Below are 16,565 nucleotides of genomic sequence, written 5' to 3'. Positions count from 1 at the left end.
TGACTTCAGCAGTGGACAGGTATTTTTAATCAACAGCAAGAAATAAAAAAGGAGGGCAAGCCCCTAAATCACCAGTTTTTGATTTGAGGGAAAATTATTAGTCCTTCCAGAGTTAAGTTTTATCTAAATGGGAAGGACAGAAGCAGACATGCAGAATGGTAATTTGTGCATGCTCTGTGTTCCATCTTCCTTCTCTCTTTGCTCTCCACCTACCAGCTCTTCTTTTTATGCTCCACATATATTCATTCCCAGTGTGTCTGGGCATACATGTTTGTACCTCTTGAATTTCTCTAATCTTCCTCCATTAAGTTTTCTGATGCATTTTACCTGCATTTACCTGGGTGGAGCAACCACATCATGCCAGTGTGTTAGGTCAGATTGACTTGTCCACTAGAGCCAAGAATTTGATTTGAGATATGCACTTCAAAAATAATTCTCACATGTTTTACCATTGAGGAAGTGGAAAGGCAAGAGGTAATGGCAAAAAACCTGGGTAAAGATGAAAGTTGTTGTTTGAAAATCTTCTGCTTTTTTTTTTAGGTGATTTTATAAACTTATGATTTTGTAAAATAATTATGCTATGCTTTCCTCTCTGTACATTTTGATTAAATACTGACTTTGCATTTTTATTTTGTAAATCCCAAAGCATGGACAAGGGACTTTAATTACCCTATTATGAAATAATTATGTACACCTTGGGGAGACATACTCTGATAATTAACAAGATTTTGAAATGGAAAAAAGGTTTTGCTTCTATTTTTACTACGCTGATAGCTCAGAAATATGAGACAAAAGCAGTAATTATTTTTTTAATGGCAGGCCTATTATAATTTATGTTTGTATACATAAAAAATAAGTCTGAACAATTAGAATTACTACATAAATACTGTACCTGACTTCAGGCCACATGAAAGAAGGAATTACGAGGCTAAATTATTTGAAGGATAATAATTGTTTACCATATGTGTGCCCTTGTTTTCTTTGTACACTGCAAAACATCACTCTTTTGTAACAAAGTGATGGAAAATGAGGCAGTAGGAACACCTGTGCTCAAAATGTGGCAGGGAATGGAAGAGTTGTGGGCACAATGTGTTATGCTGAAGGGGATGCTTTGGTAAAGTGATTCAACAGAAGATTGATGTTTGCTGTGGAGTAAGAACAGCATTGTCTGAGTCTGCGTGGGTTAGTGACATACTGTGTAATTGTGACCATATTAAGAAACCTGTAGTTAGCAGAAAAGCATCTATGTACATTTAGGTAACTTATTTTCCCTCATACTGCCTCCCGTTCATTATGCTGTTATTGTAACAAAACTCAACTGATTTGCAACGAAGTTCTGTCCACACTAATAGAGTGAATTCATTAGGGTTTAGTTATTCAGAGGTTAACAAGAAGGGGAAGACACCAGGGATCTGCAAAGGAGATTTAAACCTAGCTGGTGATGAACTGTTCATGGGCTGGCAGGTGCTTTTCAGGCCCAACACAAGAAATGCACAGAATAACTGAACCTAAAACTTTGTGCCATGACTTGTAAATGAGACACAGGTCCGCTGCTGTTTCATAGTCTGTGAGCTGCGTGGAGCAGCTGCTGGGATGACCCTAAATATCTTGCCAAATCTATTGATACAAAAAAGTACAAGTTGAATAGGCAAACGTAGCATACACCTGATAACAACAGATTGTAACGCTCAGGAAAATATACAATTTGTGCCCAGTTTGGAAAACGTTGGTTAAAATAAACATTTAAAAAAACAAATCGCAATTCATAGAAACACTGATGAACATGAACAGTAGCAGTGAGGTTTAACACCAAAAATTGAGCTATGTCTTTAACCACTAATTATTCACAAATTCAAGCAGTCTTTAGAATGGGGCCATATGTGTGTTACCAGCAGGTTGCAGTCACCCATGTGGTGCTGCTGTATTAAACTGCAGAGAAGCAGTGGGTTGTAATAGATGAAGTGCATATGTAGAGTAAGAAGCAGACTCCATCCCAGAAAATCTTATTGCTGAAGTAAAATTATTATTTTAAAAGTACTTAGATGTTTTTACATCATAAAAGAGAAAGGATGTGCCTGTGCCAAATGATTTCCCTCACACACACCCCAGCTGCCCCTTAGAAGGGTAATGGACTCTTTACACTGATGGAAAAGATCCCTTGGAGGCTCTAGAGAGGCCTTACATCTGAGAATGGCCAGCTCTACTCCCTGTCATACAGTTGCTGTTTCCTTTCCCATTCCTGGTGTTATTTGTTGGCAGCTCTGTATAGAATCATAGACTCATTTAGGTTGGAAAAGACCTCTGAGATCATCAAGTCCAACCATTAATTCAGTACTACCACCACTAAGCCATGTCCCTAAACTCCACATCTACACATCTTTTAAATAACCCCAGAGATAGTGACTCCATCACTTCCTGGGCATCCTGTTCCAGTGCTTGACAACCCTTTCCATGAAGAAATTTTCCCTCATATCCAATCTAAATCTCCCCTGGCACAACTTGAAGCCATTTCCTCTTCTCTTATCACTTTTTACCTTACAGGAGAGATTGAGCCTCACCTGGCTACAATTCCCTTTCAAGTATTTGTAGAGACTGACAAGATCCCTGCTGAGCCTCCTGGTTTTACATAGAATGCTGTTTTCTGTTTAATGTACAAGTATCACTTTTATATTCTGTTGCTTATTACATTTTTTTCTAATGATCATTGATTTTTTTCAAGGAGATACTTTGATTAGGTTCTGCTACTTGCAATGTTTCTAAAACAAGGCAAATATTCCTTTTTGAAGTGTCTGAAAACCACATTTTAGAGTGCATTACATGCAGTTTATCCTCACTATAATCAAAGTGTGTGGACTGAGAGTACTTTTGTGCTGAAGAGCTCAGAGAGAAGCAGTGAGTGGATTGCAGATACCTTCATATCTGGTCATTTGCAGAATATTGTCTCACCACTATACATAGGTGGGTTGTGGTTTTTTTAGTGCATTCTAAGAGAGTTTTGTCTTTTGGGGCATTAGAAGAACTGATCCATTTGGATTTAGCAGTTAGGATGTATATATATATGTATAGTTATATACATATAACATTGCCATTTAATCTAGATAACATGTAAAAATGCTTTAGTTTTAAATTCTCAAAATCCATAAAAGCAGTACTTTATCAGGGTTACAGTTGGAACTGCAGGTGTGCATTAAGCATAAGTTGATGAGCTTGTTGGGGTGCTGGTGGGTGACAGGCTGGACATGACCCAACAATGTGCACTCACAGCCCAGGAAACCAAACATGTCCTGGGCTGCATCCAAAGCACTGTGGGGGCAGCAGGGCCAGGGAGGGGATTCTGCCCCTCTGCTCAGGTCAGACCCCACCTGCAGTGCTGCATCCAGCTCTGGGGGCCTCAGCACAGGAGGGACATCAACCTGTTGGAGCAAGGCCAGAGGAGGCCACCAAGATGATCAGAGGGACGGAGCAGCTCTCCTGTGAGGAAAGGCTGTCTCAGTCTAAAGGAGCCTCTAGACAGATGCTGAGAAGGCAAACTTGGGAACATCACTTAATTGTTCATAATGAACTAAAACCTGGGTGCAAATAAGAGTATTTTGACTTTTTTGGTCTTAATTTTCAGAGGTTACTACATAGAGCTTCAAGAAAAGCTAAATGCTGTAGTTTTTAAATTAATTTTTTGGAAGTTTATTTGAGGTAAGTGATGATGGCAAGTATATAAAAGCTGAAGGAAAAAATGCCATTGTTCACAAGCCTTGAACATACATGGTACAAAATTTGGTAAACTCAGCTATGAGTAATGTGTCAACTCTTAATTTTTTTGGTTTTTTAAGTAATACTTTGGCTCCCTAAATAAAGCAGTGCTTCTAAAGCTTTCTGATTCTTCATCAGTAAATTAAGCTATAAGCCACATCCTATTAGGTCATCTGCAAATGCAAAGCTATCATACCCCAGTATGAAAACATAAATCTCTTCTGGAGTATAATGTCTGTTCTTCAGTCACTGTTAGTGTCACAGCAGATTTCTGCACTGAACATGATTCAGGAGTAAATTTTCTGGGCAGTGTGTAACTTATCCTCAGCATTGTGTAGAAGAGTAGAAAGATTTTCAAGATGAACAGCAGCACTGAGAGAGCTGTGGAAAGAGACATTTATCCAAAGGGCAGAGATCCAGGCACAGTTCTGCTAAAAATATGGAGGAATCAATAGTAGAATATGGATTAATTGGGGGACATAGTTCATGCTAATACCCAAACATTTGTGTGAGGTGGTATGTTTGGGTGGTTTATATATATGTATATATATGTATGTATGTATGTTTATTTTTCTTTATATATATATATATATGTTCATGTACCTGCCATGAGTGCCCTCTGCTGGTGTCAGGGGTTTCTCTCAGGTTATGAATGTAGTGATTTTTCCCAACTTTTTTTGCATCATCCACATAAGTCTTCAGCATGGATATAGCTTTTTTTTGTTTATTTCAGTGGATTTTAACTTATCTTTTTTTTTTTTTATGGTTTTCACGTGCTTATGCTGATACTTACAAACCCTTGAGACTTCCTGAACTTTCATTACATCAGTATCCCAAAACTTAAATGCTCTTGTGTCACACAAACCTTTCAGTTTCTGCAGAGTCATCTTGTAAGTGGTTGAGGTGTTGCTGAGTTTTTAGTCTGTTAGTGCACTGATTTTTCTGGGGTTTCTTATGACTGAGGTTGACTCTTGCTTTCTGAAGCCTCAGCTAGACAAAAGTTTTTTGATTTTTTCAGGTAAAATTCAATATCGTGTATTGAATGTATTGTATCACACGGGGTGATGCAAACCCTCTTTATACATTAAAAAAAATGTGCTCTTAAAAAAGGTTTTATCTTGAGAGAGTGGTCAGTTGAAGTCAGAGATTAAAATACACCTGCTGCATATTTGTGCTTTGGAGACCAACAGAACTCATCTTAATGGAATAAAAATTTCAAACATATTTGCAAAAAAAAATTAAAACTGCCGAATACTGCTAGAAAATTCAAATGAAAAATGCTGGTATGTGTAAGTGGGAGGTAGAAATACATGTTAAAGACTGTTCTGATTATGAATACCTTGTCTAAAGGGATGACACTTACTTCAGTGTCTCAGCAACTGTTGATGCTGCTAAAAACCTTAAGTGCCTCTGGACCTTTATTTATACATAGTTTATAATAAGTCAGAGTGCAATTAGTTTTCTAAAGGGTTCTGCTGTTTCATGAGAATGACATCTCACTTTTGGTAGTTGATCAGACATCTTGTATGTTCTACAGTGCGAGCAAACGTTGGAAGAGTGATTGACATGAGAGATTTTTGCAGTGAAATCCAGGTTTATGCTGCTCTCCTTGAGCCTGACCCCACGGCTGCTGTGCAGGGCCATGTGCAGTGCAGCACAGCACATTCTCTGGGGGATGTTCAGCCCTGGGCACAGACAAACTGTAGGAAATTGAGCAAGACAGAAAAACCACTGGGGAAAAAAACCTACAGAGGAATATATTGATGCAGTGAAGAGCATTCCTGGTTTGGCAGTGTGGGTTTCTTTGCACTTCTCAAGGTGCATTTCTTTTGGTCACTGGTCTCTCTTACAGTTGTCAGTGCTCTATCCACATGGTAGTGTATTTTGTATGGGGATACCTTTTGGATTTATTTGGGAATTAAAGCTTCTGCACATGACTTGTGACTCCCTAAGAAGTTTATTATTGCAGGTATGTAACACAGCAAAAGTGATTGATGCTGACATTCTGGTTAACTTAATGAAACAGCCTGGTAATGTTGGCTTTCTAGACACCTTGCAAATTCTCCTTTTTTTTTTTTTTTCCCCTTGAGTCTTTATGGAGAGGAAAAAGAAGAGGTGTGAAGGCTGAAAATGACATGTTACAACCGATATTTTTGGAAGTGCCTTGTTAAATGTGAATTATGTTATTTTTATTGTTCCTGTTAACTCTTGTTACTCTCTCTCCTTGCCCCATCAAGCTGTGAATATTTCTAGGTATCAATCTGCCTTAGGTCACTTACAGGAGAGGGAAAAGGAGGGCAGTTCTGCCACTCCACACTGCTTTAGTTTTTGAGAAATGGCAGTCTAATTTCAACCTAAGATCTATGAATATACCTGCATCTTAAGTGTAATACTACTTATTGTGGGAAATTAGATCAGAAAGACTACAGACATTTAGGGAGAACAGGAAAAAGGTATCAAGAGCTAGTGATACAGTATGTGGGCTGTCACTGTTCTCAGGTGACTTCAGTGAGGCTGTGAGGTGTAAAATCTCATCTTGGCTGCTTAATTATCCTTACAAGAAAATGCCAACTGGAAAGACTGCACTACATTTCTAGAGTATTTCTTAAAGTCTTCATTTAAAATTCAATTTGAGTAAGATTTTTTTGTTACTAGAGTCATTATTATAGAATTGCACTGGTAGTTCTTATACAAACACACTTAACCAAATATCAGACGTTGACTGTTAACTTGCAGAACCTTCTTGTACAGAGCATTGACTTCCTGCTGTCTTGCACACCTTACTCAATGAGCAGTTTGGCAATAAAAGAGATGTTTGGTATTGCTGGTGTTTTGACAGAATTGTTATATGACATCAGGGACATAAAATGGTTAACCTGTGCCAAACCATTTTCTATTAGATTACCTATCAAATGCTCTTTTAGGGTGCAATGCACTCTATATGTATCCAGAGTGTTTTATGTAAGATTTCTGTAAATGGAGCAAATAGATCTTTTGGAACATTTTTATGTAATTGATTATAGTTATCTGTCTTAAGCATTTTTCCCTCTTTTTACCTGCAGTATGGATGGAGCAGACCTGTGTTTTGAAATTGTGAAGAGAGCAGATGCTGGATTTGTCTACAGCGAGGCTGTAGCCAGGTATGTATTATAATTTTAATTAATCCCGCAGGATAAATAGAAAAGAACGGAATATACTGTTGCACAATCTGTTAGCTAAAAGTCAGACTACTATAAGTAATCCTGTTTCCACACTCTAGATGTTTGTTACAATAATTAGCATTTTGTCATTTACCAGTTATATATTTGAATGAGATTATTGAGTAAAACAGTATTTCACATCCAATACTTGATCGTCTGTCTTTGACTTTTTTGGATCTCTCGTGGTGCCATTAGGTGCCTTGCCTGACAGGTGTGAATTTTACTGGTCTTGCTAGATGGAGTTGTCTTTTCTTTTTCTGGCTTATGTATCACTTTATTTATGGTCACTTCAACTTTTGAAACAGTATGACAGAGTCTATAAAACTGCAGAAGGATAATAAAAGCCAGTGTCCTAGTGGCACAGTTGTTGACCTCAAAGCCCATGAGGTTATTTTTTTACTTTTCTCCACACTGCAGATTTTTTAGCGCTGTAGAAACCAGATTAGAAGAGACATCAAGAGGTCTTTATGTCAACCTCCTGCTCAAGGCAGGGTCAGCTTGGCATTTGAATCATGTTGCTCAAGACTTTGTCCAGTGGGTCCTAGAATACTTTCAAGGATGGAGACTCCACAACCTCTCTGAGCAACTTGATTGCAGTGCATAGTTATGTTCCTAGAGAAGAACCTTCCCTTTAACCAGCTGGAGCCTCCAGAGGACAAGGGTTGCTTCCCTGAGCCCGCAGTAATGCTCTGTCTGATGCAGCATAGGATGCTCTTGGCTTTCTTGACTCTGCTGTGGTCAGTGATCTCTTAGGATGTCCTTTGGACACAGGGGAGAAAGAAGTCAGTCTCCAATCTGCACCAAGAAAGCCAAGGTCTTGGTCCAATACTTTTCCAGATAAATCAGGCACTTATTTCCTTCCTGTGTTTTGTTATTTAAAAAATGGACAGTCCTGACTTCCTTGTTATTTGAAGCAGAATTATTGATCATTCGAAACCTTACAAAAATACAGATTTTTCTTTTCTGATTTTCCTTGGCTTCAATCAGAATAATTCTCAAACTTTAGCTTGTATTATTCACTATTATAAACACAAATTCATTCTACAGAACCCTGTATATTTGAGGTTAAGTTGGTTTGATTAGTTTTATATAATTAGACTCTTAAAACTTAGTTTGTTACATGTTTATGGTAGTTTTTCCTGCAGGTTTGTCATGCATAACGTGTTTGTTTTTTTCAGTCATTACATGAGGCAGATATTGGAAGCTCTACGTTACTGTCATGATAATAATATAATTCACAGGGATGTGAAGGTAAGGGGGTTTGATTACTCTTTTTTTCTTCACCACAATAGTGTCAACTACTGAATTTCAATTTCTGTAATTTAGAGAAAGACAGGAGCTCTAGAAAAGGAATCTCTATTTGCTGAGTGAATCTTTACTCTTATTGTCTCATGTAAGATTAAAGATCTCTAATTTCATCAATATAGAACATTTAGGAGATCTGTACTCACAAATTACACATGCATTTGATTACAACTTGCTTTGAAAGTCAGTTTAATTTCTAGTTTTTGAATATTCAAATGAAATCTGCTTGCATTTTTGTCTTGTTAGGAAAATGTGTATATAAATTAATTGCATAAATTAAACTGGAATTGGTAGTTCAAGGGCATCAATTTGACAGTATAATGACAGTCCTCATCCACACTAAGATTTCAGAGAGATGTACATGCTTAAATGCTACAGTATTGGTAGTATTATCTACTTTTTGCAACCGGTCTTAAACATTTATTATCATGAAAACTTCTCTAATATAAACAAGTTTGTGAGGAGAAATGCAGTGTTTTACAACAGCATATGTACACTCTCTTTTTGATCTGGTGAATTTTGTACTATTTCCATCAATATTTATGGAAGTAGTTTGTCCCAAAGTATTTTAATGTAAGTAATTGGGAGTTTTAACTGAAGTGGGTTTGACAGTCTTCAATTTGAATATACAATTTCTTTGTTAATGTTATTCTCACTTTTCTGAGAGTTTGGTTTTATTCAAAGTGAGCCAAACACTGTAGGAAGTAATGAAAATTCTAACAAGCTCTGATGGTGCAGTTTGAGAAGTGAATCTTGGGCTTTAGTGGGTAAGAGAAGATTCAAACTCCTGCAGGTGATCTGCGAGGGAAGAGAGTACAGACACTGGGCTGATGATTTTCATTTGAGGAGTCATTTGGTCTTGTGTACACAGACATTGCAGACTTTCCCAGCCTCTTACTCCTTTGCTTCTAGAATCAAGAAAATTATTGCATAATAGACTTTTTAGTTTTTTAAAGTTTGGTATTTTAAAAGTAATTTCTTATGTCAAATTCAAAGGATGTTCTTGTAATTCATGGTAGAATGTCTCATCATGTTCTGTCTTGAAGGTTTTGAATTCTTTTAATTGTTCATTTTTGATAGCGCATAAGAATTTCTGAATGAACATCATCTTTTTGTTGCTGTGTCTTTCTGAAAGCTCCACTTGGTTTTGTTGGCCCATGTGATTGAACAAAAACAAATTTCAGTTTCAAGACCCTCTGAGGGAGACCCATTTCACTGTGTGTAAAGTGGGAATTTATTTTAGATTCTGAAAACCTCAGAATCACAGAGTTTTTTGAGATACTATCCTTAGAAATAACTCTGTTCAATTAGATTAGAAAAAATGTGTCAGTGTAAAGCAGCGTAAACCAACAGTGTTTCATGTTGGCAAAAGCAGTGCAGAACTGCAGGGTTTGGGTGCAGAACACATTAAGCTAACTGCAGTATCCCAGCTCTAGATGTCACTGTAGGCAGTGTTTTGAAAGGAAGTAGACTAAATGACCAGTTTCCAAAATACCTGAATGGATGAAAGTGCATTTATAAAATCTGTAATGTTGATGAAGTCATACTACTTTTTTTTTCCTTTTAAGCTTTCCGTGAGTGTTATTTTGAACTGCAAAATATTTGATCATCATCTGATGCACAGGAAAATTTGCACCTTATAGCCCATGCGAGGATTAGGTGTCTTTTAGCCACTTTTGTGCTCACTTAGGTCCTTGACTGATTTGGTAGAGCTACACAGGAGTACTTAGTTTGCTGTATTCTTGTGCCAGAAACTTCACCTGACTTCTCCAAATGACAAGATGTACCAAAGCTTCTGGAGCACTGTGCAGCCTGTGACAAACTCCCATATGCTTCAGATTCACCTCAATGACAGAATCCAAACATGAAAGCTTTCACAAGATGACCTGTAGTCACCTTGCTGTGTCAGAAATACCCAAACGATGGCTACCAAAAGCAGCAGCATTGAAAGGGAGTTTTTTTCCAATACAGAATGTTATTGCACGGCAGTTTGTGAACAGAATAATCTTTATGTAAGAGAACAACAAAAGGGAAAAAGGAGAGTAATGTTGGTCTGAAATGAGATGTTTGTCTTTTCCTGTAAAACTCTTGCTACGGTTTGAGTCTCATTTGTTGCTTGTTCATTTTTGCAATAACTGCAGTGGAATGGTTTTTATCAGTGAAACATCAAGAGGTTTTGCAATCTTCTGTTAGCCTATATTGTGATGTTTATGTAGCATTTTCCATAGTTGCAGATCTTGTTATAAAGATACCTTTTAGTAAAACTGATACAGGAGTAATTTAATCACATCAAGAGCTTTAGTTGCTGGGATTTTCTCCTTAATTCATTCCAAACACTCCAACTTGATGCCATGATTTCCACATAGTTTGAGTGTTTGTGTATGTTTCTGATTAGCAAATTGATTGGTGTGCAACTGGAGGTGTCAGCGAAATGCAGACATCCAAAATTTTTACTGTAGGTTATCTTGGTAGGTATGAATGCTTGTTTGCAGCATGGGCATGTAAATAGATGAAACTGCTTAAACAAAATATGTGAATTCTGTCTTCTCTGCTATTAAGATTCAGTTCAATATTTCTGTGACTGGGAGTAAAAACACTTTTTCCAGGGAATAGGACTAAGCCTTAGGCACTGTCCTGTGTGTCATATACAGATCTGAGTTGGTCCGGGTGACTTGAGACTTGATCTGTGCATAGATTTGAATGTTGATTTTTGGACTGTACAGAACTTAATTAACCATATGAATTCTGAGAGCACACTCAGTTACCACTTCTGTCTTTCATTGCCTGAACTGCCTGTAGTTCAGTACTTCAGATCTTGCCAGTAGTTTAACACTCTTACACTTCTGCTTTTAGGCATATCTGGGAAATGAATAAAACTAGTGGACATGTATTTATGTGTTTATAACTCTATATTCAACTACATTAAAAAATTACCAGAATAGAAGCTGTTCTGTAAGACCATCTTCTCTTTCCAATCTTTGAATATGCAAAACAAGAAATCTGTTGCATGTTGCTTTCCTTCTACTCTTTTCACTTTGAACTTCTTTTATGCTTTCTGGGAACATTCAGTAATGACTGGTGCTTCTTCTGTATTTTCAAGAAGTTATTAGATCCTTGAGATCCAGTAGAAACTTCTTGGTGAGGATTTTCTTACATATTAAATTGTTTATAAGTTATTAAGACTGCAAAATGACTAACGGGGTGGAACTGAAGTGTCCTACCTGGCCATGTTTTTTCTGAGGAGCTCTTCCTCATTCAATGCAGAAGTTAAGAGACTCCAAGAATAAAGCTTTCAGTACCTTTTCTCAGTGCTTATTCAGGCAGTACACTTTTCTTCCTCTTTATGTCTAGTCCTCTGCTTCCTATCTCAGAGTCCCTCTGTTTTGTCCAGCCCTTTTCCTAGTGTACCTTTAGCTGTTTGCTGGGTGATCAGAAGCAGTTTTGCTGAGAATTATATTTATGCTACTTGGCCTTCTTAGAGCTCAACATTTAATGCTTTCTGGTCAGTAGGTTTATATGTTTCAGTCATTTGCCCAGACAGTCAGAAAACATGTGTTTTCTGATTGATGAGCTGGCTACCCATGCAGCACATTGGAATGGGTTAACCAAAAAGTAGACAGGCTCTTGGAGCCTTTAAACTCCTTTGCAAAGTGTGCTGTGCATATTTGCCTTAGGATTTTGTGTTCACTGCAATGGAAATGAATTTTTTTTTAAAATTACTATGCAATTGACAAGTCACCTTCTAACTTCGGATTTGGCCACAGGATGTCTAAGCAATGCAAGAAGTTTGCCACATCAGCTATGTTAGGCTGTAGTATTTTTCTGTCTCTCCCTTATGCCTTTCAAGTTTTCTGGGATTTTTCCCCCATGAACTATTCTCCCCAATGCTAGACCAACGTAGTACTCAATTTGTAGTTTCTCAAATTGCCTGTACTGCACAAAAGCTTTTCCACCATTTCAAACAAGAAAAACTTTGATGCAATTAAAAAATTTAAAGGAGACATAATCTCGAACAGACTACATAGGAAAAAAGCAAGGCATGTATCATTTTTTGGCACTACGTAGAAATGTTGGAGTGAGATCTTGCTAAGAGTCTATCACAATGTTATATTTGATTAGTAGTTCCCAAAGTTTTGTTCATTTTCTTGTCTTTTTGATAAGTACTGGGGAGCAAGTGGTTGTTACTAGAAGGGTTGGAGAAAGAATGATTTCAACTTATGCTGCCATCAACAACTCTATGTTAAGAGAAACAACCACAGTCAGCCATGTGCTGAGGTATCCTAACAAGTGCAGCTACATTCCCTGTAAAATATAATTAAGAAAGGACAGAAGTTTTGGATTCTGAGTTTGTATCTGTGCAAATTATAGGGGTGCTTTGGTAGTGAACATATTTGCTCATCCAGACTTGCAACTGCTGATCTAAAACCAGTCTTGTCAGTGGCACTGAGCATCTGTGGAGGACTTACACTGCTCCATTCAGTCTTGCTGTAGTTACTTGGCCATCAGTTGTGGTTCAGCCATTCCAGGGCAAATGTCTGTGTTTTGTTCAGCCTTTTTTGTAAAGGAAACCTGTGTCCAAAACCTGGGGCTTTTTTCGATGATGGGCAAGAACTGGGTCCTCAACTTCAGCCTAGTTTCTGCCTTCTTTCTTGATTTTTTAGGTAAAACATAAAATATCTTTTGCATTTCATGAATGGATGGGTATTACACAGTTCACTGTACAGATTGCTTGGATTCATTTGGATATACACATTGAATTTATTATGGCTAATATTGATGTAGCAAGCAAGATGATTTGAAAAAATACAATGTTATTATTTTATTTGAATATTTACCACTTCATATCAAAACATGGCCATAGGTAGTTAAAATCAGTTTGTTGATTGTTATAGTTACTAAAATCTTTCCATATTCCTTCCCATTTCAGTGAAAATATCAACGTCACGTTTTTGATGTTCTGGTGTGGATTTTGTAAACAGACCATAAAGACTTTTCTTAAATGTTTTATCTAACAGAAGGGTTATAACTGGATCTAAACTGCTTTTAGCAGCAGCAAGGCAAGTAAGGAAATTTTTAATTTCCACTAGGTAGTTTAACCTTGGGCAGTCATTATGTCTAAGCAGTATGTAAAAAAGAGGCCTAAAAATATGATACGGAAGAAAGCAGGCAGTTAATATCATCTGGATGACAAGAATGTTTCTTTTCACTTTACTGTAAATTAGATGTTTTTCTCCGATACAGCTGTTTTTTTGTATGTTATTCAGATGTCTGGTAAGAGAATAGTACGACCACAGAACTGTCATAAAAGACACAAAAAAACATGCAGTGGCAACAGAACCTGCAATCATTGCAGTAAATTCACTAGCTTCTACCTGGATGTTGTAGCAGCTGGGAAGGTATTCCAAAGCCCTTGCCTGGACATCATATGTTATAGCTGTTACTGTTATGCAGAGCACAGTAAGCCATATACCGATGCACAAATATTTAGCAAATTTTGGCTGACGAAACGCTTGAAGCAAACATGTGGAGAAGTTTTCATGAGCTGCTTGGGAGTACTGTGTGTCACAGTTCTTCCTCAGCGTTGCATACTGGCTCAGAGCAATGGAGCACAGGATGATAATGGTCACGTACATGCAGACGTGCATGACCAGAGTCCCGAGGTGATGTGCTATCCGGCATTCCAAGGACTCGTAGCTCCAGCGCTTCCCTCCTGCAAAGTAGGCAGCCAGGAAGGGCATTGTGCTGCATACAAACAGATTTGCAGTCACGAGGTTTGCCAGGTAAATGTATTGTGTTCTCCTTGCGGGCGCTTTCCTTGAAAATATCCAGGCAGCAAGAATGTTTCCAAAGCTTCCAGCAGGGAATAGGCAGGAGTAGATGACAGGGAGAGCTACAGTGGTAGCTGATGATGGCTGAAGAAAACATGTTGAATTGTTCATTTATGCCAGTATATCTTGAATGAATGGTCAGAGCTGAAAAACAATTAAAAAATTATTCTTCTGTAACGTTCATTTAACATCTCTTTTATTCCTTGCTCATATCTCAGCTGTTTCTGTTTGTCCCCTACTTTTCAGTGTTCCTAACAGCTGTTTGATGCTGTTACCATCTTGAGTTTGCATGAGGTTACAGTTTGAGTGTTCTCTTCCACTGAGATTTTGTGAAGAAAAGTTGGCTGATGTTAAACCCCTAAGATTTTATGTGCATAGAATCTAACAAAATAAATTAGGAACTGAAGGTTCAGGCTAGGGTCTGGCAATAACTTCTGCAATCTTAGTTTATTTCTCAGCCTGCTGGAACATCTGTAACCTAATTTGGAAACCATTTTAAACCATTTAAAGTTTACATAAGCAAATTAAATGCAAAGTATTACTTTGCAGAAATGCAGAGGAGCGTCCAGTACCTCCATTTAAGTACAAATTAGACTCAGTATGATGTAGGAATCTGGCTAAATGCATTTATTTTGTGCTCAAGTCTGTATCTAATCTTGTTTTATCAAAACTCCAATATTAGATATACATTTAGTCTATATTTGTAAACATATAATATGGTTGCCCAAAACTGCAATATATTTATTTTTTCCAAGATCAGTTTTCAATCTTTTCTCAATTTTCAAACTGAAAATAAGAAATCAAAGCTCTATACAATGACTGTGTATAAAAACTGGTATTTCAACTTACTAACCTGTACTGGAGAGCTTTTACTTTTGTATGCATACATACATTTTAGTGCAGTGTATCCTAGTTAGCTTTTGTTTCATGTAAAATCATATGGAACAAATTAAGAGATTTCAAACTTACAGACAGATAATAATTTTTTGTAGACAGCTGTAAGCAAATGAACTCAGATGCTAAAGAGGATTCTGTGTAGGTATGATAAAAAGCTGAGATGCTGAGTTTAAAACTCTGCTGTAGGCAGTGTTTGACCACTTGCAAATTAAACTTAAATTAAAAAATTAACTTTCCTAGCTGTTGCAGTTTAGTATGCACTGAGTTCATGTCTTGTTGAACCAAAATGTTTATGACAAGTTAAATTCACGAAACAATTGCTGAATGTACTCATTTAAAAGTCTAATGATAATTTTTGTGTCAATGACCAAATTTTGTCAGGTAAAACAAAGTAGTAGTTTGAAGCTTACCTGTGCAAACTGCAGGCACCTTCCTTTGCTGAGAGGAAATATTTCTGTCTGATGGCTGTTCTATCTCCACTGCTGCAATGAAAACGGTGACACTTGGATCTGGAAAGTACAGTTAAGAACAATATATCTCTGACATAAGTAGGTTTTCAGAGTGTGCACTTTTCTTTCACAATGTCAGAAAACAGCTGGGCATTTAAAGTTCAGACAAGATGATATTGTCTGTACAAAAAACTTAAAAATTAGGTCAGGATAAGCTCCATTAGGGAAATGACAAAAAATGAGGTAGTGTGGAAGAGTGATTGTAACAGTCCTTTGGGGTCATGTAGGTAAGGCACAGAAACATCTTGCAATCCTTATATAGTACTTTCCTCTTTTTGGGGGCTGGAGGGGTTCTCTTTAGGACTGCCCACTTTCCAATGTGAATAAAAAAAAAAAAGAAGTTGCTATTTTATGTGTGAAAACTTGTCTTTTCAATGACATTTAACAGTTTTTCAGCTCAAGGAGCTATCACAAAGCTGACTATCTGTTCCTGAAGCCCACATACAATATTATTGTGTCAGTGTCTGTCCAGACATGAGTGACCAAATGAGTGACAGGAGCACATCTCTCCTGTCTAGTCAGGAGATGGATTGTGGGAAAGCAATTTTCAGCTGGCGCATCCTAGGCATCCATCAGGGAAAACAGGCTCATTGTCCAAAAAATACAGTGTTTTATACAAATCATCCAGAAGTGTACACAGGACCGTTTCCTACCTCCACAGGATGATAGGTTTGATCACAAATCAGTCAAACTCTGTTTAGATCTGCAAAAGTTGAGACCTGTGAATTTTCTTCTGTCTGATGCTTCTGTGGTTGTATAGCTTTTCAACAGCTATAAATAAATTTCTTATGAGAACAGAAGAGATACCAAAATTGCAGAAGTTTTTATACTGTAAGGTTCTTGTTTTGGTAGTTTTGCTTTATGTTGAAACATACACTGTAAGAATTCACCTCAGTGATCTATTATCAATTTTATTGTTCAGTCTCATTAATTTTTTTACTAAAATGATGGACATGTATGCTGGCTGAATTCAGAATGCATAGCTGAATTCATTTACAATTAAATTTACTTGCTGTAGAGTATTAGTAATTAGGTTGTAATGCTGTAATTAGTTTGCATGTACTTTAAGTCTTTGTCTT

The 16,565-nt window shown here is 37.2% G+C and overlaps 2 protein-coding genes across 11 annotated transcripts in view; one reads left to right on the top strand and one right to left on the bottom strand.

Annotated features, from left to right (window-relative positions):
* Positions 1–16,565, top strand: part of CASK (calcium/calmodulin dependent serine protein kinase) — a 201,223-nt gene that overhangs the window by 84,839 nt on the left and 99,819 nt on the right. For all 10 annotated transcript variants that reach the window (XM_051811680.1, XM_051811678.1, XM_051811673.1 and 7 more), the window contains exons 4-5: positions 6,810–6,887; positions 8,126–8,198. In XM_051811680.1, the coding sequence (XP_051667640.1) occupies positions 6,810–6,887; positions 8,126–8,198 (151 nt within the window). The remainder of the gene's footprint in view (positions 1–6,809; positions 6,888–8,125; positions 8,199–16,565) is intronic.
* GPR82 (G protein-coupled receptor 82) lies at positions 12,847–15,953 on the bottom strand. The gene is made up of 2 exons (XM_051811696.1): positions 15,388–15,953; positions 12,847–14,224 (listed from the first exon to the last, which is right to left on the bottom strand). Exon 2 carries the CDS (start codon positions 14,189–14,191, stop codon positions 13,148–13,150), a length of 1,044 nt encoding a protein of 347 aa, XP_051667656.1. The 5' UTR covers positions 14,192–14,224; positions 15,388–15,953; the 3' UTR covers positions 12,847–13,147.

This window comes from Manacus candei, unplaced genomic scaffold (genome assembly GCF_025592945.1).
Source record: "Manacus candei isolate 608988 ecotype Guabito, Panama unplaced genomic scaffold, ASM2559294v1 h1tg000083l, whole genome shotgun sequence".
In the NCBI taxonomy this organism is placed as follows: Eukaryota; Metazoa; Chordata; class Aves; order Passeriformes; family Pipridae; genus Manacus; species Manacus candei.
This window is presented reverse-complemented; position numbering and strand designations above follow the sequence as displayed.

Bases quoted from the DNA above. Each gene is read 5' to 3' on its own strand.
- GPR82 (XM_051811696.1), bottom strand. From the start codon at position 14,191: ATGAACAATTCAACATGTTTTCTTCAGCCATCATCAGCTACCACTGTA.